General features: G+C 36.5%; 1 protein-coding gene across 1 annotated transcript; it reads right to left on the bottom strand.

Moving 5' to 3' along the window:
• Positions 1-5,938: 5,938 nt before the first annotated feature.
• On the bottom strand, positions 5,939-6,895 carry LOC103551535 (olfactory receptor 6C6-like). Its single transcript, XM_008521050.2, has one exon. It carries the CDS (start codon positions 6,893-6,895, stop codon positions 5,939-5,941), a length of 957 nt encoding a protein of 318 aa, XP_008519272.2.
• Between the last annotated feature and the right edge of the window lie 11,999 nt (positions 6,896-18,894).

The following is an 18,894-nucleotide window of genomic DNA, read 5'->3' as shown; positions in this document are numbered from 1 at the left end:
TGGTGTAAGTGGAGTGTTAAAGTCCCCTACTAGTATTGTGTTACTGTCTATTTCTCCTTTTATATCTGTCAATAATTGCTTTATATATTTAGGTGCTCCTATATTGGGTGCATAGATATTAACAAGTGTTATACCTTCTTGTTGGATCATTCCATCTATCATTATGTAGTGCCTTTCTTTGTCTCTTGTCACAGTTTTTGTTTTAAAATCTATTTTTTCTGATGTAAGTATTGCTAACCCCACTTTCTTTTCTTTGCCGTTTGCATGGAGTATCTTTTTCCATCCTTTCACTTTCAGTTTGTCAGTGTCTTTAGGTCTGAAGTGTGTCTCTTGTATGGAGCACATATATGGGTATTGTGTTTTTTTTGTCCAATTAGCCACCCTATGCCTTTTGATTGGAGCATTTAGTCCATTGACATTTAAAGTAGCTATTGATAAATATGTATTTATTGCCATTTTGTTACTTTTTTCCTGGGTGTTTTAGTAGTTCTTCTCTGTTCCTTTCTTTTTCTCTTGCTCTCTTCCTTGTGGTTTGATGGCTTTCTTTATTAATATGTTTGATTTCTTTTGTCTTACTTATTTGCTTATTTATTATAGGTTTCTGATTTGTGATTACTATGAGGATCCTGTATAATAGTCTGTGTATAGCAGTCCATATTGAATTGATAGACTCTTTAGCTTGACCTCTTTCTAAAAGCTCTACTTTTTCACTCCCCTCCTGCCACATTTAATGTTTTGGAAATCATATCTAATCTCTTATTTAGTGTGTGTCTATCCATTACCCTCTTATCATTGAAATAGGTAATTTTATTACTTTTGTCTTTTAACCTTTGTATTATCTTCACAGGTCGTCGATCTGCTGTTTCTACTATATTTTTACCTTTACCAGTGATTTTATTGCCTGGTTTTGTTGATAACTTTTTATCCCTATTTGTGGTCATCATTTTCCCACTTAAATAAGTCCCTTCAGCATTTCTTGTAGAACTGGTTTCTTGGTGATAAACTCCTTTAATTTTTGCTTTTCTGGGAAGCTCTTTGTCTCTCCTTCCATTCTGAATGACAACCTTGATGGATATAGTGTTCTTGACTGTAGGTTTTTTCCTTTTAGCACTTTAAATATGTCATGCTATTCTCTTCTCGCCTGTAGGGTTTTGGCTGAGAAATCCACTGATAGCCTTAAGGACTTTCCTTTGTGTGTCACTTGTTGCCTTTCTCTTCCTGCTTTTAGGATTGTCTCTTTATCTTTAATTTTGGACATTTTAATTATAATCTGTCTTGGTGGACACCTCTTTGAGTTTACCTTGTTTGGAGCTCTCTGTGCTTTCTGTGCTTGGATGTCTGTTTCCTTCCTTAGGTTAGGAAAATTTTCAGCTATTATTTCTTCAAATAGATTTTCTGCCCCTTTCTCTCCCTCTTCTCCTTCTTGGACACCTATAATAAGAATGTTAGTGCCCTTGATACTGTCCCAGAGTTCCCTTGGACTGTTCTCATTCAGTCTAATTCTTTTTTCTTTTATCTGTTCAGCTTGGGTCATTTCCTCTAGTCTTTCATCTAGCTTGCTGATCCATTCTTCTGTATTGTTGACTCTGCTATTGAGTCTCTCTAGTGATTTTTTCATTTCCAGTATTGTATACTTCATTTCTGATTGGTTCTTTTTTATATTTTCCAGTTCTTTGTTGATGGGCTCACTGTGTTCATCCAGTCTTCTCCCAATATCTGCGAGCATCATTATGAGTTTTTGTTTGAACTGCTTGTCAGGTAGGTTGCTTATTTCTGTTTCATTTAGTCCTTTTTCTGGGGTTTTGTCCTGTTCCCTCTCTTGGAATGTATTCCTTTGTCTCCTCATTATGCCTCTTTCTCTGTGCTTATATTTATGCATTTGGTGAGTCAGCTATGTCTCCTGATTTTTGAGAAGTGGCATTGTATAAGAGATGCCTTTTGAGGCCCAGCTGTGTGCTTCCCTCTTGTCACCAGTCCAAATGATCCAGGAGTGACCCCTTTGTGGGCTACTTGTGTCCTTCTTCTGTGGCAGGGCTGCTCTTAATGCAGGTACCCAGGGAGTCTAGTCTTTCCTTCCCTGGCCATGCTGATGTTCTCATGTCTCATACCCTGGATCTTGCTCCACCCACTTTCCCAGTACCTCTATCAAGAAGTCTTTCTTAGTTCAACTGTTTAGGAGAGTTATATTCTCATGCCATTGGGAATTTTACTCCTCACTTTACATTTTCATCTGGCCCTCTTAGGAGCACATTCCAGGGGGAAAAGTAGAAGTGAATGAGATATTGAATCAATCATTGCATTGACCTGAGCCATTTTACTCTGCAGTAATAGCAATTCTAAGAATTAAATTTTGTTTTTGAATTAAGATAATTCTTTCATTTCCTCCAGAAAATCAATTTGCTTCCAAAATTTGATTTTTTTATATTGGGATGATCATGCATCTGGATGAAAAGAGCATGGAGAAAGAGAATGTGAGAGACAGAAAAAGAAAGATGAGGGCAGGAGGGAAGAAGAGAGAGATTAGGTTTCAAGTAGATGAGATGTAATCTTCTCAGAATGTCTGATACAGCCTCCTCCTTATACAAATCTCCATTTTCTGAAGTCCTGCACTGTATCTTTATACTATAACTTTATAGCATCATTTGATTTTCATTATGAAAATACACTTTCATGTATATGTATTCATTTTATCTCTCAAGAAAGTCAACCCAATAATCTCCGGTAACTTTCCTCAGATCATGTAGATGGTTAGTGATATAAAACTTCCATTGTCAGGACCACAAACTTATCTTCATTTTTATGACCATCTTTATTTTCTTCATCATTGTCATTATCACATTTCTTAAACATTTAAATGTATGAATAAAACTCTTAAATTTCTTGTCGGCCTATGAAATCACTGTGTTTTTTATTCATTCTCTGATTTAATGTATTTTTGAAAGAAGAAAGGAAATGCTCTTCTTGTTTGTCACAGTTCTATATTGTCTTAGTTTATGTTCAATTCTTTGACTCTACCACTCAGTTTTTGTACTGCATTGATAGAAAATTAGCTTAACTGTGGACACCGTTAAGGAAGACACTTTCAGAGTTTATGAAGTCATAGGATAAGACAAACATTTGCCTAGAGCACCAAGTCCTCTTTAACTTTATAAAAGGTAAGAAGTAAGCAAAACAATGTTCATTATGGAAAATGTCCTCAACCCACAAAACTCTTAGGATCCTCTGCCACATGGCTTAAGATCCAAACATAATCCTTCTACTAAGACACTTTTATTGTATTTATCCCTCAGTAATCAATGAAACCATAAACATTCAATTTCATGAAGCATATCTGGCACATCCTCTTCTATAATTATTTCAATTTCTTAGAGCTTTGTAAGTATTTGCTGAGGTAATGAATGAATGATCAATGAAAATAGTTCTTTTTCCAGAGTCTGGAATTTGTTGAGTAGAAAGAACTTACCCAGAAGACCTTGTAGCAGAGATCTTGTTCTCCATGGACTTAATTCTAGAGCGTGATATCTAGACACATGTGAGCCTCATGAAAAGTTAACTTACTTTAGCAGCAATATAATTTATTTCCCTACTTTAATCACTCTTTTTCCTCATTCTTCTCTCATCTTCTGTGCCCTACTGAACATAATTTTCTACCAGGGTGCCAAAGGTGTCTGAAGTAATATGAATAAGCATTCATAATGTCAGACTCTTCAAACAGTGTCCTGTTTAATGGAGGTAAACTAAACAAGAAGGTGCAAAATGAATCTCATCTTTCCTCACTTGTCTCCAGTACTGACATGACTTTTTGGGCACAGTCAGTGATAGAAGCAGTAATTTGCAATTTCTGAGACCATATCTTTTCTTATTTTCAAAGTGCCTGCATTGAATTGCCTGTTGCCAACTCAACATCACATAGGACTTTCTTAGTTCTTCTCTAAGTGCAGTGGACAATGTGGATGCCATTTCCCAGAGTCCCCTTCCCTGTATGGAATTTAGTTTGCCCATGACAGGACTTGTGCAAAATTTGGAAGTTCAAAGAGAAGCAGAGGCTATTATTCTCCAGACGTGTTTGTAGTCAGGCTGCTGAGCAGGGGCAAGATCCATAATGAATTCTCCATATGTGAGAACTACCCCCTTTACTACTAAGACTATTGGTAGATGCTCTCTCAGAAATTACTAAGAGTTACTGCTGTTTCCCTCAAGCTTTCCTGAACCATCCACTAAGTCTTCAACCTGCGGTATTACTTTCCTCAATAGTATACCCAGTGTTCAAACATTGTTCTCCTGCTCTTCAAAAGTAGGTTGAGTCATGGAGCATATTGCGTTTTTTCAAAAATGTAGAAGGAGTTAATTTGGAATTGAGATGGGCTCCTAAAATATGCAGCAAAATGTTCAATGGTGTTCCTCCACATATATACCTCTTTTTGTCCTCTGGGGACAATCCATGTTACTCCAACTGCCTTGGAGAATAGGAAGTGAAGATTAGAGTCACCAAGACATTGAGGAACACCTCCTTCCCATCAATTTCCCTTTGGAAGACAGCTTATTTCAAAGGGCATTATGGGATGATAGAGGCTTTCAGCAATTGGCATTTTAGAATATCGTATGTACTGTCTTTTCGCACTGGTAGAAGTAAAGGATTCACTGTTGGAGAGAGTTTCCTCAGAGAACAAGAATGCAAATGTGTGGAAATAGGACAGGGAAAGCAAGCTGTGACAAAAAGACAACAGAGATTCTGCTAAATCACATCAGCAAAAAGAATGAACTGAAGATGCATGCAATAGCAGATGTAAACCTCAAAATCAGTATGTTGAGGAAGTGGAGACTGAAACAAAGTTCATGCTTTGTGGTTTCTCTTATAAGGTATTCCAGAAAAGGCAAGACTCATGCCTAAGGACTGAAAGAACTTCAGTGGGTACGTGCATCCAGTAGCGGCAGAGGAGGGAGGATGACCAGGAAGGGGCACCGGGATTATCCAGCGTGATGTAACATGCTCTATCTTTATGGTTACTAGGGTGTCACTGTTTGTCCAAATCCACTGGTTTAAAATGATTATATGCACTTTTATATGAGGTACACAATAAATTTGATTAAATCAAACATCCATAATGGATCAGAACATTTTTAACGTACAAATGTTTTAAAATGAATGAAATGATCCCAAAACCCAGTTTTAAGTAAGTTATACCTTGAATTTCTTCCATGAGTTACTATCATTTCTGGGCCTAAGACTATAACGTAATATAGGCAATTTTAACCAAAACCTGCAGTTCAATTATTTCTACACAAAACAATAACTGATAATGTTTACAAGTACCATATAGGTAACCATTATAACTCTCCAGGTGAAAATTATTTAGCAGAATCTCAGTTACTTTGTACATTTTATAACTCTGTTTATAGCAACTATGAAACTTTTATTTCTTTATTCTTCTTTCAAGGTTAAGCATAAATGGTGATTTCTCTCGAAAGGCCGCTTTGATCTTTAAAATTAATCAGATTTCTATCTCTTTTTCATTTCAAGTACAGTTACAAGATATAATAATGATCACGCTTTGAATGTCTCCCTCACAGTGTTAGCACACCAAAATTCTTAGGAGCAGATGCAATGGTTATCAATTGGCACATATGTTGAGAAAATTAACTAAGTATATCCAGCAAGGTTCATTTCTAGAAAGCATTTGGTCCACACATGAAAGTATCATTTATGAAAAGAGATATTTCTAGTCAAAGATGGAATTTAAGATTCTGGATTGAAGAAGGTAGTTTACTAATAAGGAGTACAAAGATTTACTCAGAAATAAGAACAGACAGAGTGAACAGACCAAGAAGACTTGGTAAAGCTAATACGACACAGATCACTGACGGGAGAAATGGCATAGACATGAATAAGGAATTGAAAGTTGCATTCAACTTTTTTCATTCATCTTTCAACAATGTATTATTTATATCCAAATTTTGTGTCATTGTTTTGAAAATAACAAAACCTTTGAAGCATATCCTTGAGAGCTTCTTTCACCTGCTGATTCCTTAGGGTGTAAATGAAGGGGTTTAGTAAAGGAGCAACAGAGGTGTTGAGTACAGCTACACCTTTAGTTAAAGCCACTCTTTCCTTTGCTGATGGTTTCATATACATAAACATACAGCTACCGTAAGTAATAGAGACAACAACCATGTGTGAGGAACAGGTGGAAAAGGCCTTTGCTCGTTGTTGAACAGATGGGAATTTTAGAATGGTTTTGATGATGTATGTGTAAGACAGACTCACTAACAACAAAGTGACCACAAGTGTCACGACAGCTAAGATAAAAGCCATAAGTTCTATGAAACGTGTATCTGTGCAAGAGAGCTGCAGGATAGGAGAAGTGTCACAGAGGAAGTGATTAATAGTTTTGGAAGCACAGAAATCCAGCTTGAGTCCCAAGACCAAAGGGGGAAATATGATGAGGAAGCCAGTTACCCAGGAGCTGAGTACAAGCTGATAGCACATTTTACTGTTCATAATGATTGGGTAATGCAAGGGTTTGCAGATGGCAACATATCGGTCATAGGACATGGCAGCCAAAAGGTAAAACTCTGTAACGCCTAACAAAAGAAAGAAAAATAACTGAGATGCACAACCATTGTAGGAAATTGTTTTGTTTCCAGTTAGAATGCTTATCAAGAATCGTGGAATGCATATGGTTGTGAATGAAACCTCTAAGAAGGAAAAATTTCGAAGGAAGAAATACATTGGTGTCTTGAGATGAGGATCCAGCATGGTGAGAAGGATGATGATTAAGTTCCCCATCAGACTCAAGATGTAGTTGAAGAACAGAAACAGGAAAATCACAATTTGCAAGAGAGGGTCATTTGTCAGTCCAAGCAGAATGAACTCTATTTCCATTGATTTGTTCATTTCGTTTTTTTCTATCAAAGCTAGAGAAAACAAAAATTAAATTGCATAAAAACCTTCATAACTTCATTCTCAGTCATAGAATGTCCCATGTTCAGAAACTTACCTATGTGTAAATATTGTCACAAATCTCCTTTGTGTTCATCAAAATGGGTATGGCCTCTAATGTCGGTCGTTTTTATAAAAATGCTGAGTTTCTTTCCTTGACAAGATCTAAATAAGTCCTCTTTACCACTTCACAGGGAACTTATCAGTCACTTGAAATTTACCTCCACATTTACTTTTTTTCCCCTTTTTTGAAATCTTTACTTTTACTTTTCTTTTCCTTACCTTAATAGGATAAATAGTTCATTTTTCATATTTTCTAAATTTAGCAAATATCTCAAGTAATTTTTATTCCATTTATTCATTACCCTGCTCCATTTCATATTTTTTTTCTGGTATCATTTTCTTTCGTTTTTTTAACTCTGTCTTCTTGCCTGTACACATACTTTAGGAGTGGCCTTTAGATTCAACATTTAGACAGTTCCCAGTAATCATTAACAATGCCTCAAATATGTATGACTTAGGGAAATAAAAAGAAAAAATAATATTGCTCTTCCTATATTTTAATCTTTCTTTTACCGTATTCATTTTATAATAATTTCACATTACTTTCTTTATGTATTACATAAGAAGATTACATTAAGAAGCTGTACCTTTTCATTTCAGTGTAAAATGATTTTGAGCACAATTACAGTTCTGTGTATGACTAGTGTTACAGCAACATTTCGTAGTTACTAATTGTAGTTTGTTTTTTGATAATTACATTCTTAGTAGAGCCAGTCTATTTTATCTTAGCTAATTTTCAGGATTGGGGGCAATATTCAAAAGGCTTTCTTTTTCTTTTTTGTCCCTTTTAAATATAAGCTGTAATAGAAAAAAATCAAATGGCATGTGTTTTCCATTTCTTTTCAATTAAACGTATTCAAACATATTCTTTTACTTTGCTTCATAACTTGATATTTTTCCTTCTTTGCACATTTTTTTTAAAGCTACTGAAACACCAGCATCTTTCTCTTAAATATACCTGAACACTTGCCACCAGTTTTAATCTGTCTATTGTTCATGAATAATATGGTAGTCATTGCATTCCAACATAAAATTATTTCTATTTGATTGTCTCTTTAATTTTTCCATTAATCACTTTCTTTGTGTTATATTAAAATATGGATCCACATTTTTCATACATCAGCTGTGAAATTTTTATGATGTGGTAGACCAAGTACAACTAGTAAAGACATTACCACTTTATTTCATTGCTTTTTCCTATTTTTCATAATCTTCCAAGTTTTAGTAAACACTGTGTCTGTGACCTTGAACTGGGTGGAAATGTGCTTGTTAGATTTCCTCAAGATGTAGAGAATAGCTGCTCTCTAATTTTCCTCCATGATTCACACAACGCAACTACAAGTTGATAGAGTCAAAGAAAATGAATTAGAGACACATTCATATTTTGTATATGTATATACATAGTAAAATTATATAGAATTTTTTACTTCTCTATCTAAAGGAACAGATGAAACAAGACAATCTAAAGAAAAATTTAATTCTCTTACTTGTACTTCCGAAATTTTTCTTTAACTTCTGCTTCAAAAAAAGACAAATTAAAATTAAAATTTGACTTACCTTACACAGGGTATACTGGGATTTCTTTTTTTGCTATGGTACAGGGTAAAATGTATGGACTAACTACATTAAGAGTGATGATGCTCATTTCAGGACATTATTCAATCATTAAAGGGATATAGAAAACCAAAGTTTTCTTCAGAAGGATTCAAATAAAAGAGAAAATGTGTTTTATTTATTTTTCAAAGTGTTTCCCAATTTTCAGCTAAGTTCACATTCACTATGCATCTCAGCATTCAGCTACTAAAGAACACTGATATATCAACATCATCCTTTCCAATTTGGGTAAATTTTCAGAGAGTTTTTCTTAATCTTTAACTGGAAGTGTTACATCAAAGATCAAAATCTAGGAAGAAATACATTGTTTAAGTACAGAAGTGTAATATATCCCATGACTCTAACTAAGCTAAAATTTTATCTTTGATTCAACAAAGACACAAGGGAACCTATTGAAATTGGCAAACAAAGAAGATGGGTAAAATATTTCCCTAGAGATGGGCATTCAAACAGTACTACTTATGTGCAAAAAAAGAGTCCACTGAATTTTGTTTATTTTTTTAAAATCTGGAAAAAATGCAGTGAAAATATCAATTGTTTTATAGTTCTAAGGCTATAAGGGAAAATCTGCTCATCTAATTTTCTTCAATTAGAAGATTTATCTTACTATTACTAAAGTAATGATAATAATAACAGGTCAATAGCAGACTTTAACATTACAAATAGATTCATTCTTAAAATGACAGTTTTAAGGGCTGGCCCTGGGGCCAAGTGGTTAAGTTCGTGTGCTTGGCTTTGGCGGCCCAGGGTTTCGCTGGTTCAGATTCTGGGCACGGAGATGGCACCACTCCTCAGGCCATGCTGAGGTGGTGTCCCACACAGCACAACTAGAAGGACCTACAACTAGAATATACAACTATGTACTATGGGGCTTTGGGGAGAAGTAGAAGACGAAAATGAAAAAAGAAGATTGGCAACAGATGTTGGCTTAGGTGTCAATCTTGAAAAAAAATGACAGTTTTAATTGTATATTACTGGAATAACACCTAAGATTTTTTTATTTTATTTTAAGAGAGTATTTCTTTTTGAAATACGGGAAACAAAACTGGTGGCACCTTTAGTTTGTAACATGAAAGCCTATTCAGGAGAACTTAGATACCTGAAACATTTGGACTGTAGTGATACAGAGATGCCTAAGAGTGAAAGGGCTTGGTTACATATATTATATCAGGGATCCTGCTCTAAAATATTATTAAACAAAGTCCCCTGTGACTTTTTCATGACCCCAAAAAAGTCATCAAAGGCAAATCAAAAGAGACTTCTTCTTGGCGTTTAAATATGAAGAAAAATTGCTTACAGCAATCCATTTTTAAGAAAGCTCCAGGTCTACTGTAGGAATTCACAGGGCTGAATGGCAGCCCCAGAACACTTTGCTCTTATACGAGAAAAACAATGTTAGGAAAAACTCCTTGAAAACACCTATCCTTTTTCAACTGATTTGTGTTTGAACTTTTATTAAAAATCAGTTTTCCATACTGGTGTTGTCTATTTCTGGACTCTGTTCTATTTTATTGATCTGTGTATCTACTTCAAGAGAATGTTACCCTGCATTGATTACTGTAGCTGTATAGTAAATATTTAAACGAGGTAGTGTTAGTCTTCCAACACAGTTCTTTTCTAAGCTGTTTCGGTGATTCTAGGTGATTCCTTGCATTTATGGTCACAGTGTTACTTTTGGTCATTCATCAAATTAATCTTCCAGAATTTAAATAAAATGCCCATGATTGAAACACTCTTATGTGTTATTTAAAAGATATCTATGGAAACTTCCAGGCTTTGTCTCATGAAACATCTCAACTTTTGGTCCATTAAACAGTAACATAAAATCTTTTCTCCTGCAAATAGAATTTTTATTTGAAAAATTTTTTTATTATAAATACATCAGTATTTTTATTAAGTTGAAAAATAATTGAAGGTTAAATCATCTTGGCATTAACTATGATTAGAGTCTCTATAATGTACAGATAATTCTTTCATAAAAATAAGTTCTAGGGAGAAATGTTTTTCTTTACTGAATATCTCAAACGTAATTTCCTAACTTTTAGAATATATTTCTCATCTTTAGTGCTGTCTTTTTCCCAATATGGCATATTCAGTGTTCCACGTGAGATAAGATCGATGTGAACCCCTCAAGGAACAGACTGAAAAGCTGAAGATGTTCAGTGTTAGCCACACTCTCCCCTGCGCCCCATCCCCCACCCAGGGAAGAGTCATGACCTATTTGTACTGGCCTGTGCCAGCTTGATGGAGGGGCTGAAATGGGTATGATGAAATTTCTCTTCTTACCCATCGCAGTGTGGTTGATCTCAAATTTGTGTTTGTCTAGAGGATCTTTTAAAGCATAGAAAAATGTTTCTTTGTTCTTGATAATATGCATGAATTGGGATGGATGCCATTTCTTGTTCATTTAAACAAGCTTGCACACTGGAAACAGTGACACCTATAATAACAAGTACATCAGCCCATGTTTTGCATTTGACAGACACACACACACACACAAATGTAGCCATAATCAATACACAGGGCTAGTATAACTTTACCACTTTACTCAACTAAGCAAACTCAAATGCCTGATTCTTGTGTGTTTTACTTTCATGGCTAATGAGATCCAATTTCGCATAAGTGAATATGAAGTATTGGGAATAATTTTATTTTCTGTTCTTATAAGTATTTCCATTCCCTCAATTTCTGTTACCACCCACACCCATCACATTTTGTTCCCCAAAACAAAATGAGCAGGAACAGTCTGGTAACATCGGTGTGTGTGGCAAGAAACAGCAGTTTTCCTCTGAAGGTTATGGTTTTGAAAATGGTCCATGTAAAGAACAGAGAAAAGTAAGATAAAGGGAGGTAGAAGCTAAGGGAAATATAGACATCGGGTTCATGAAATTGAATGAGGTGGGAGAAGAAGAGAGAAGAGAAAGATAAAGACAAACCTATATGGAAATCTTGAGAACTAAGAAGGGTGTTTTAGAGATAGGGTAGTGAGTTTGAGGAAAAAATTAAAAGAAGATTAAAAATATGCAAATTAGTAAAAAGTTGAATTTTAAAATATTTACATAAGTAAAATTTTTGAATTTAAAAATAAGTAAATTACCAAGTAAAACTATTTAACATGTAAAAATTTGGAAGTAAAAATTATAAAGAGAAAATATTACCAATGAAATTTCTCTATCTTCTTCGTTCTTTGTACTCATTTTATTCTGTCTAAAGTGCAGACTGAAAACGTGAACAATTTTGAGATCAGCGTGGCCTAAAAGAGATGAGAAGTGAGTGTTTGGTAAACTTCAACACATGATAAATCACAGCACAGTGTTGACACAAATTTTAGGAGCTATATCCTTCCCTGTCATAAGGATATTCAAACCTTTGGCTAACACAAAATTGAAGAAATACTGACCCTAGAATTCTATTCTCAATACTGAGCATATATTAAGACAGTCATGTTATTTAGGTTTACCCAGCTAGCAAATTGGAGATCAGGATTAAGTTTGAAAGAGAGTATTTTCCAAAGATGTCCTCCTAAAATTACAACATTTTGTACAGATAATTATACGCCAAATATAGTGTACTTCTTAAAAAAAAAATAATTACTCATATCTCCAAGGAAATTTTCCTTCTTCATTATCTTCATCATCAAACACATAAAATGATTAAGGTTTGGTGATGGTCCCTAGATAAGACAATGTTTTCTGTCTTGAGGATATAGAATAATTATTTCCAACCTCTGAAACATACTTTATTATTAAAGAGGTGTATACATAAATAAAAATAAACATATAAAAAGGCAAATCAAAGTTGTTTCCAGTTATACCTAGAAGAAATTAAGGAGGATTCTTAGATAAGCAAATGAGATATCCTATCAAATTCATGTTAATAATGAAAGTATATATGTGTGGAAAGAAATGACATTGTTCGTAGACATTCTTTCAACGTTTACATAATTATGAAGCTTTCTGTTATAATTTTTCTTCATTTATGCAAATTACTCAATGGCAAAAAATGTAAGAACGCATATATCTACAACACCTACATCAGAATTATACCCTCTCAAATTATTTCTTTGTCCAACTGCAACAAACACACTAACTATCTTCACCACACAGTATAAAAACATTAACAAAATTCATGTTAGCAAACCATTAGAAGTCAGGCCTATGAATGCAATGATGTTTAGTTGTATTAGATATTGAAAATATCATACAACTTTCAAAAAAGTAGTTTTCAAATACTAAATTTTTATTGTTTTTCATTTTCTTTCACCATTTTCTCTAACTCATAATTTAAAACGTTAAAAAATAAAGTTAGTACTTTAATGGTTAAAATAGAACAAAGTGGATTAAAATATATCTAACAGAAAATATGAACTTTAAATTTGAGACATACCAATTCTTTTCTTCTTTTTGCGTCCTAGAGCAGGTCTACCAAAAACACTTAAGAACTCAAACACCTTTTTAAAAGAAGATATATACACAGATTTATTCGGACAAGATCATCTCGCTTTCATTATTAAATTCTTTTATCACCATGCTGAACAGAACACACTGGTATTCCATTGCTCTCTGAATGGATCTCACTCCACCCCCAATCTAAGATCGTTTTTCCCTATCTATAAATGGCAACCTTGTAAATGGTTTGATTAGCTAGTTTCATTTGGCAGATTTTTGGCTAGTTAGTAAATTTCCCCATTACTACAATTAACTTATCTATATTTTGAATACTTTTCTAAGTATTACCCACAATGCCATATAAAATTAACATTTGATCCCACGGAGTATTTGTGCTTTCTGTGCCCTGAAGGAAGATGTCTAAAGACTATGAAGAATTCGGAGATCCGGGAATAGCATTCGCAAAGGATCACAGATTTGTGTTAAGCAAGAGTCCTCCCCGACACTAAATATTTTAAAAAATAAAAATATAATTTAAAAAACCCCTACTTTTATCTTGGTCTTCAGAGAATTCAGTCTAGATTTCTCCACTAGGTCTTTGCTCTGTTACACAGTCGTGTTTTGAAATCCCAGATATGTAGATAAGAATCTGGAAGCAGAGCAAAAAAGAGGTTATTTTAAGTGATATTAAAAAGCGACAACACAACAGAGAGCTTAGACTGAACAGAATAAATTGTACCTCTAACTAACTGCACCACTATTACTTTCCCAGACACACAGAATACTTCATGTCTTATGTGTCCTTTACTTTCTATTCTGAAAGCTATGTTTTCTCCAAACAGTCTTTGTGATGTTGTCTAGTGGATCTTAAACTGATATTTCATGATAACTAAGCATTCTCCACTTCTTCAACATTAATAGAACATTTATCTGTGTATATAGCTAGCCTTTCTTGCAACTTGTGGTGGCCATGTGACTAAATTCTGTCCAAAGAAGGTAAATGGAGATAATCTGTGAAATGTCCAGGATTACCCCTTGATAAAAGGGATTTGCCCTCCTCTGCCTCTTCACCTTTCTTACTTTGTAGTGCAGATGTGATGGCAAGCCATTTAGAGCCATGAGTATGAACAGTTACACTAGGAATGGTGAATCAACAAGCTAGAACACCTGTGGAGACCTGACACCATTGCAGGTCATACTAGGATAGAAATACAGTGAATTCACGGAAGAGTTTTGAAATTGGCAAACAGCCATTGATGATTAAGTAGCTAGTGACTGAAGTTTTTTTTTCCTTTTTGCAATTACTGATTATAACTTTTAGTTGTTCCGCCCCACCCCTTAACTGTGCAGTTTAGGCAATATGCTATCTGTCTCTCACTAGGTTTCTTTAGATAAAATTTCTGTGGAGCCTGGGTCAACACGGTAATGGGTGTTTCAGCTATTTTTCAGGAATTAGAACCCCCTGTCAACTTCAAGTTGTAGCCACCCCTGACACACGAAGGGTTAATATCACTGGAAAAAGCTTGCCAACAAACTGTGACCCGGAGGTGAGAAGGCCGGTTAGCCAATGACGGGTAAGACCCCCTGAGGGGGCAACCTAAGCCAGGCCGCGGCCGCCCGGGGGCACAGATGGAGAAACGATATCGATATCGGGAGCAAGAGGGACCGTTGCCTAAGAGACCTTGCCTGCTCTGAGATAAAAATATAGGAGGACAGCAACAACATGATAATATCAAAACAGAGGCCTAGGGAGGGCTCCTTGAGAAATCACTAAGAATTCTTGGCATTCGCTAATTACTTCATCCAGAACACCTGTGTATGTTTAACAGATGTAAGCTATGCATATATTGAAACGCTGGTTATAATAAACTCAGAGTGGCCATCAGCCCTCTCCGCATCTATCCTGATGTGTACCTTGGATTGCGACACCGACACAAGTCAGTTGAGACCACCAACCCATCAACTGGGCCCACACAGATGTCCAATAAATGACATTTTGATGTCAAGAGGGTAAAAATTTCACCCTCAAATCATGCTAATGCCACCACTTTGTGAACATATGTCCTATGAAGAGACATGAATTCTGACTCTGCTTGCACAGATCGTCAATTACCTCACCTCTGCTCACCTCCAATCATCTATCTCCACATTTCAGACCGTCTTGCCCCCCTACCCTGTAAATACCCCTGAGTCCCATTTTCAGGGAGGGGAGTTTGAGATTCATTCTCCCATTTCCTCATTTGGCTGCTTTGTGATTAAACCTTCTCTCTGCTGCAAACTTGTTGTCTGTGAAATTTCTCAACCATTATTACTTCAAATATTTTTTTCTTCTATTCTCTCTCTCGTCTTCCACCAGTCGTCCAATTGCGTGCATGTTTTACTTTGTAAATCGACTGGCAGTTGTTGGATCTTCTTTTGTCCTTTTTTTTGTTTTTAATCTTTGCATTTCGGTATTTTTCGTTTGGAAAGTTGATGTTAACCTACCTACGTGTGCACTGATTCCTTCATCAAACATGTCCAGCTGACTGAGTCATCAGTGATGAGGATTTTTAGGCTGCTTAATTTTAAAATGGCTTATGATGAGGATTTTTAGGCTGGTTAGTTTTAAAACTACAGATGAGATTCAGGCTCCAAGGAATGGAATTTGTTTGCCCCTTTGTTGGGAAACATTTACATTTCTAAGGGAAACCTCTATCTGTGAAGATGCCTCCCTCTCCGTGCCAGGAAGAGGGGGGATGGTCTTATCTCTAGAGGCTCTTGGTCAATGCCAGAGGCAAGAACTTAAGTTGGTTACTGTCTGGCAACCTCATGTAACTGACCCTCCCCCCCACAGATCCTCCTTTGTCTTTAGCCAAGGATAAAATTCAAGCGGTGACTTCTGCCATTTACTCAATCCGGTTTGATTCTTATCTACCATTTTAACTTTTTTACATATTCTTTGTCTTGTAAAGAGATAACTCACATACCTATGCCTTAAATTTGGCCCTAACCCTCAGTTCGGGGCAGCAGCAGGAGCTCTGACTGCCCGTGGGTCCTGTCCCCACGCACCAGCTCTGCCTGCCCATGGGTCCTGTCCCCATGCCAGCGGGGGCAGCAGCAGCAGCTCTGCCTGCCCATGGGTCCTGTCCCCATGCCAGCGGGGGCAGCAGAAGCGGCGGCAGCAGAAGCTCTGACTGCCCATGGGTCCTGTCCCCATGCTATTCCACACTATTTTCTAAATAAAGGAGCACTACTGCCAGATCTTGAGAGTCTAAGAAATCTTTCTTTCGACTCCTCGGCTCACCGATCCCGCATCAATCAGTGCATCAACAGCGTTTTTTATTTCTATAGAATGATTTTTTATTTCTATCATTACCTTTGATTCTTTTTAGAGTTTCCATCTCTCTGCTTAAATTACCCATATATTCTTGAATACTGCATACGTTTTCATTTAGAAATCCTAACAGTAAGAACCATAGTTTTCTCAAATTCTCTACCTGATAATGCTAACTTCTGTGTCCCTTCTGAGTTTGGTTTTGACGATTACTTTCACACTCCAGACTGCTTTTCCTTGCTTGTGTCGTGCTTGTAATTTTTGTTGAAAGCTGGACATACTGTGTCACATAAACGGAGTGGAGGTAAATGGGTCTTTAGTATGAGGATTTATGTTAATTTCTCTAGGAGTTGGGCTGTGTTTAATATTTTCTGTAGCAATAGGTACAAGAAGGTTCTATTTCCTCTAGTGTCCTTATTTTTCTTTCCCCTCTTGACTTTGACTTTCCAAAGAATTCCTCCACTGGAAGAAGCTTGGCTCTTACAGCTCTTTCAACTGTAATCACTACTATTACACTGGATACCTGTTGGTCTGGTGAGAACATGCAGGGCAGTCAGAAAATTCTACAATCTTCCAACTAAATCTCAGCTTTCTAGGGTGCCTTTGTCCCTGGGCTGTGATCTTCACAAGTGTTTCTCCAGTCAGATAGCTTTTTTCCTCACTGGCCTCTACTCTCTTCCCTGGCTGCAGCATCCCCAATCTCTTTCCTTAAAGGCATGATACGTGTTGATTGTTTTTTTCCTCCTCTTATGTGAGACAGGAAGGTTAATAGGAGTTAGAGCAAGAAGATCCCCTTCATTCAGGTGATTTAGGCACAGACAAATACTTTCTCCTGGAGAATGGGCCTTTGCTATGGAGAAAACTCCAGGTGTATTTCACAGTGATTACTCTTCTCTTCCCTTGCCAGAGTCACAAGTGGTATTTCTCAAATATTCACCATCAGAACCTGGTAGGATTCTTTGAAGTAAAGCTCATAAAAATGTTGGCACTTCCTTAAGATTGTGGCCGCTAGGACTTTTTCACCTTCATTCCCATGCAACTCAGGCTCCAGCAATTGATCAAAATTAGCATTTAAATGTTTCTACTAGTTTCTGGCTCCGGGGGTTTCTGTTCCAAGTAAGCATATCTTAAATCTGACACCCTGCGTGCAACCCTGCCCAGATTTCAGCGTAGCAGTTTCTCCCTCCATCCTTAGTTCTCTAATGCGTCTGAGAAAAGTCATTACTTTTCACTCGTCTCACTTTTTCTTGTCATAAAATTGGGAGTGACAACTTCCAAGTACTTCAGATATTGGAGCTAAAACTGGAAGTCACTGGCACATTTACTTTTCATTACAAGAAGCCAGATATCTGCTTGGGGACAATCAAACAAACTTCCAATATAGCATTAATTCCAAAGCCAGGTTTGAGGCATCCTTGACCCTTCCTCCTTCCACCTAGAGGTGTGAGCAACAACCAAAAGCACTGCTCAGGTGGCTAGTTTCAAACCTACCTCCTGGCCCTCAGCCTCATTAACTGGTGTGACAGTGGAGGACTCTTACCCGTCACTCACCACTGGACAAGAGTATCCACAACTGAATATGAGGAGTCTCACATCCCTAATCTTGTCCTTGGAACAAAACTGTCAGTTACTGGGAGGGCTACAATAAGATAGTCAGCCACAGTTTCATAATTCTAGCAGAAAGCACAAGACCCCTGACTCAGGACAATAAGTCTTATTACGGCATAGGAGGTTGTATGAGCTTCATGTTCGCTCAGTTCCACTTGCCTCCTAATCCCCAGGAGGCACAATGTCAAGAGGGCCCACATGGATGCTGTATACGCAATTGGTGACAATACCCTAAGCTTAGGACACTAACAAAATTTTAAAGAGGCTGCTAGAAAATCTGTCTAACCTTGTCACATTGGGAGATGTTATTTCACAATACTGATCAGGATAAACAATCAGCACATCTGCCTTCTGTGCTGAGATGATCTCTATCTTCCAAGACTGAATGATATAAAAACATCTTTGCAAAAATAATACAAAATCAGATCTAATACAAGACATGTAGAAATATCCTGGAGAATGCCACCCAGTGGTCACGACTGCACAGATGGTTACATGAAATAGACCCTTAAAGAGGGGATTTGGGGATTAGTTATCTGATCTTTGGGTGTCTGAAGACAATGCTGTGACCATAAGAAGGTGGGATATTGGAAGTCCATGGCTTCAAGTACTGACAGAGTTACTTAGAACATCACTTGGAAAGAAACTTGCATTAAAGGCTGCTCTTTCTTGACTGAATGAAGGGGATACAGAGCAATATGGTAAGCATGCGAAATACAATCACCACAAGTGCTATGAGGCAGGGAGGCTATTTCTCACCACACTGAGGATCTAAAGAAAGACAACGACAAGCTGGTGGCTTTAAATTCTTAGCTTGAGTTATAACCAGCAAACCAAGGAGTTCCCCTTACTGTACTACATAAATTTATCTCCTATAACCTCGTGTCAGTTGTTGCTGAAAACAAAAGCAGCCTCTGATCTTACAATTTATTAAACAGCAACATCAGTTGAATAATATTAATCTCCAT

Source organism: Equus przewalskii, chromosome 5, assembly GCF_037783145.1.
Source record: "Equus przewalskii isolate Varuska chromosome 5, EquPr2, whole genome shotgun sequence".
In the NCBI taxonomy this organism is placed as follows: Eukaryota; Metazoa; Chordata; class Mammalia; order Perissodactyla; family Equidae; genus Equus; species Equus przewalskii.
Note: the sequence above shows the minus strand (reverse complement) of the source record. Positions and strands in the feature narration are given on the sequence as shown.

Coding starts and splice junctions, on each gene's coding strand:
- LOC103551535 (XM_008521050.2), bottom strand. CDS start 6,895: ATGAACAAATCAATGGAAATAGAGTTCATTCTGCTTGGACTGACAAAT.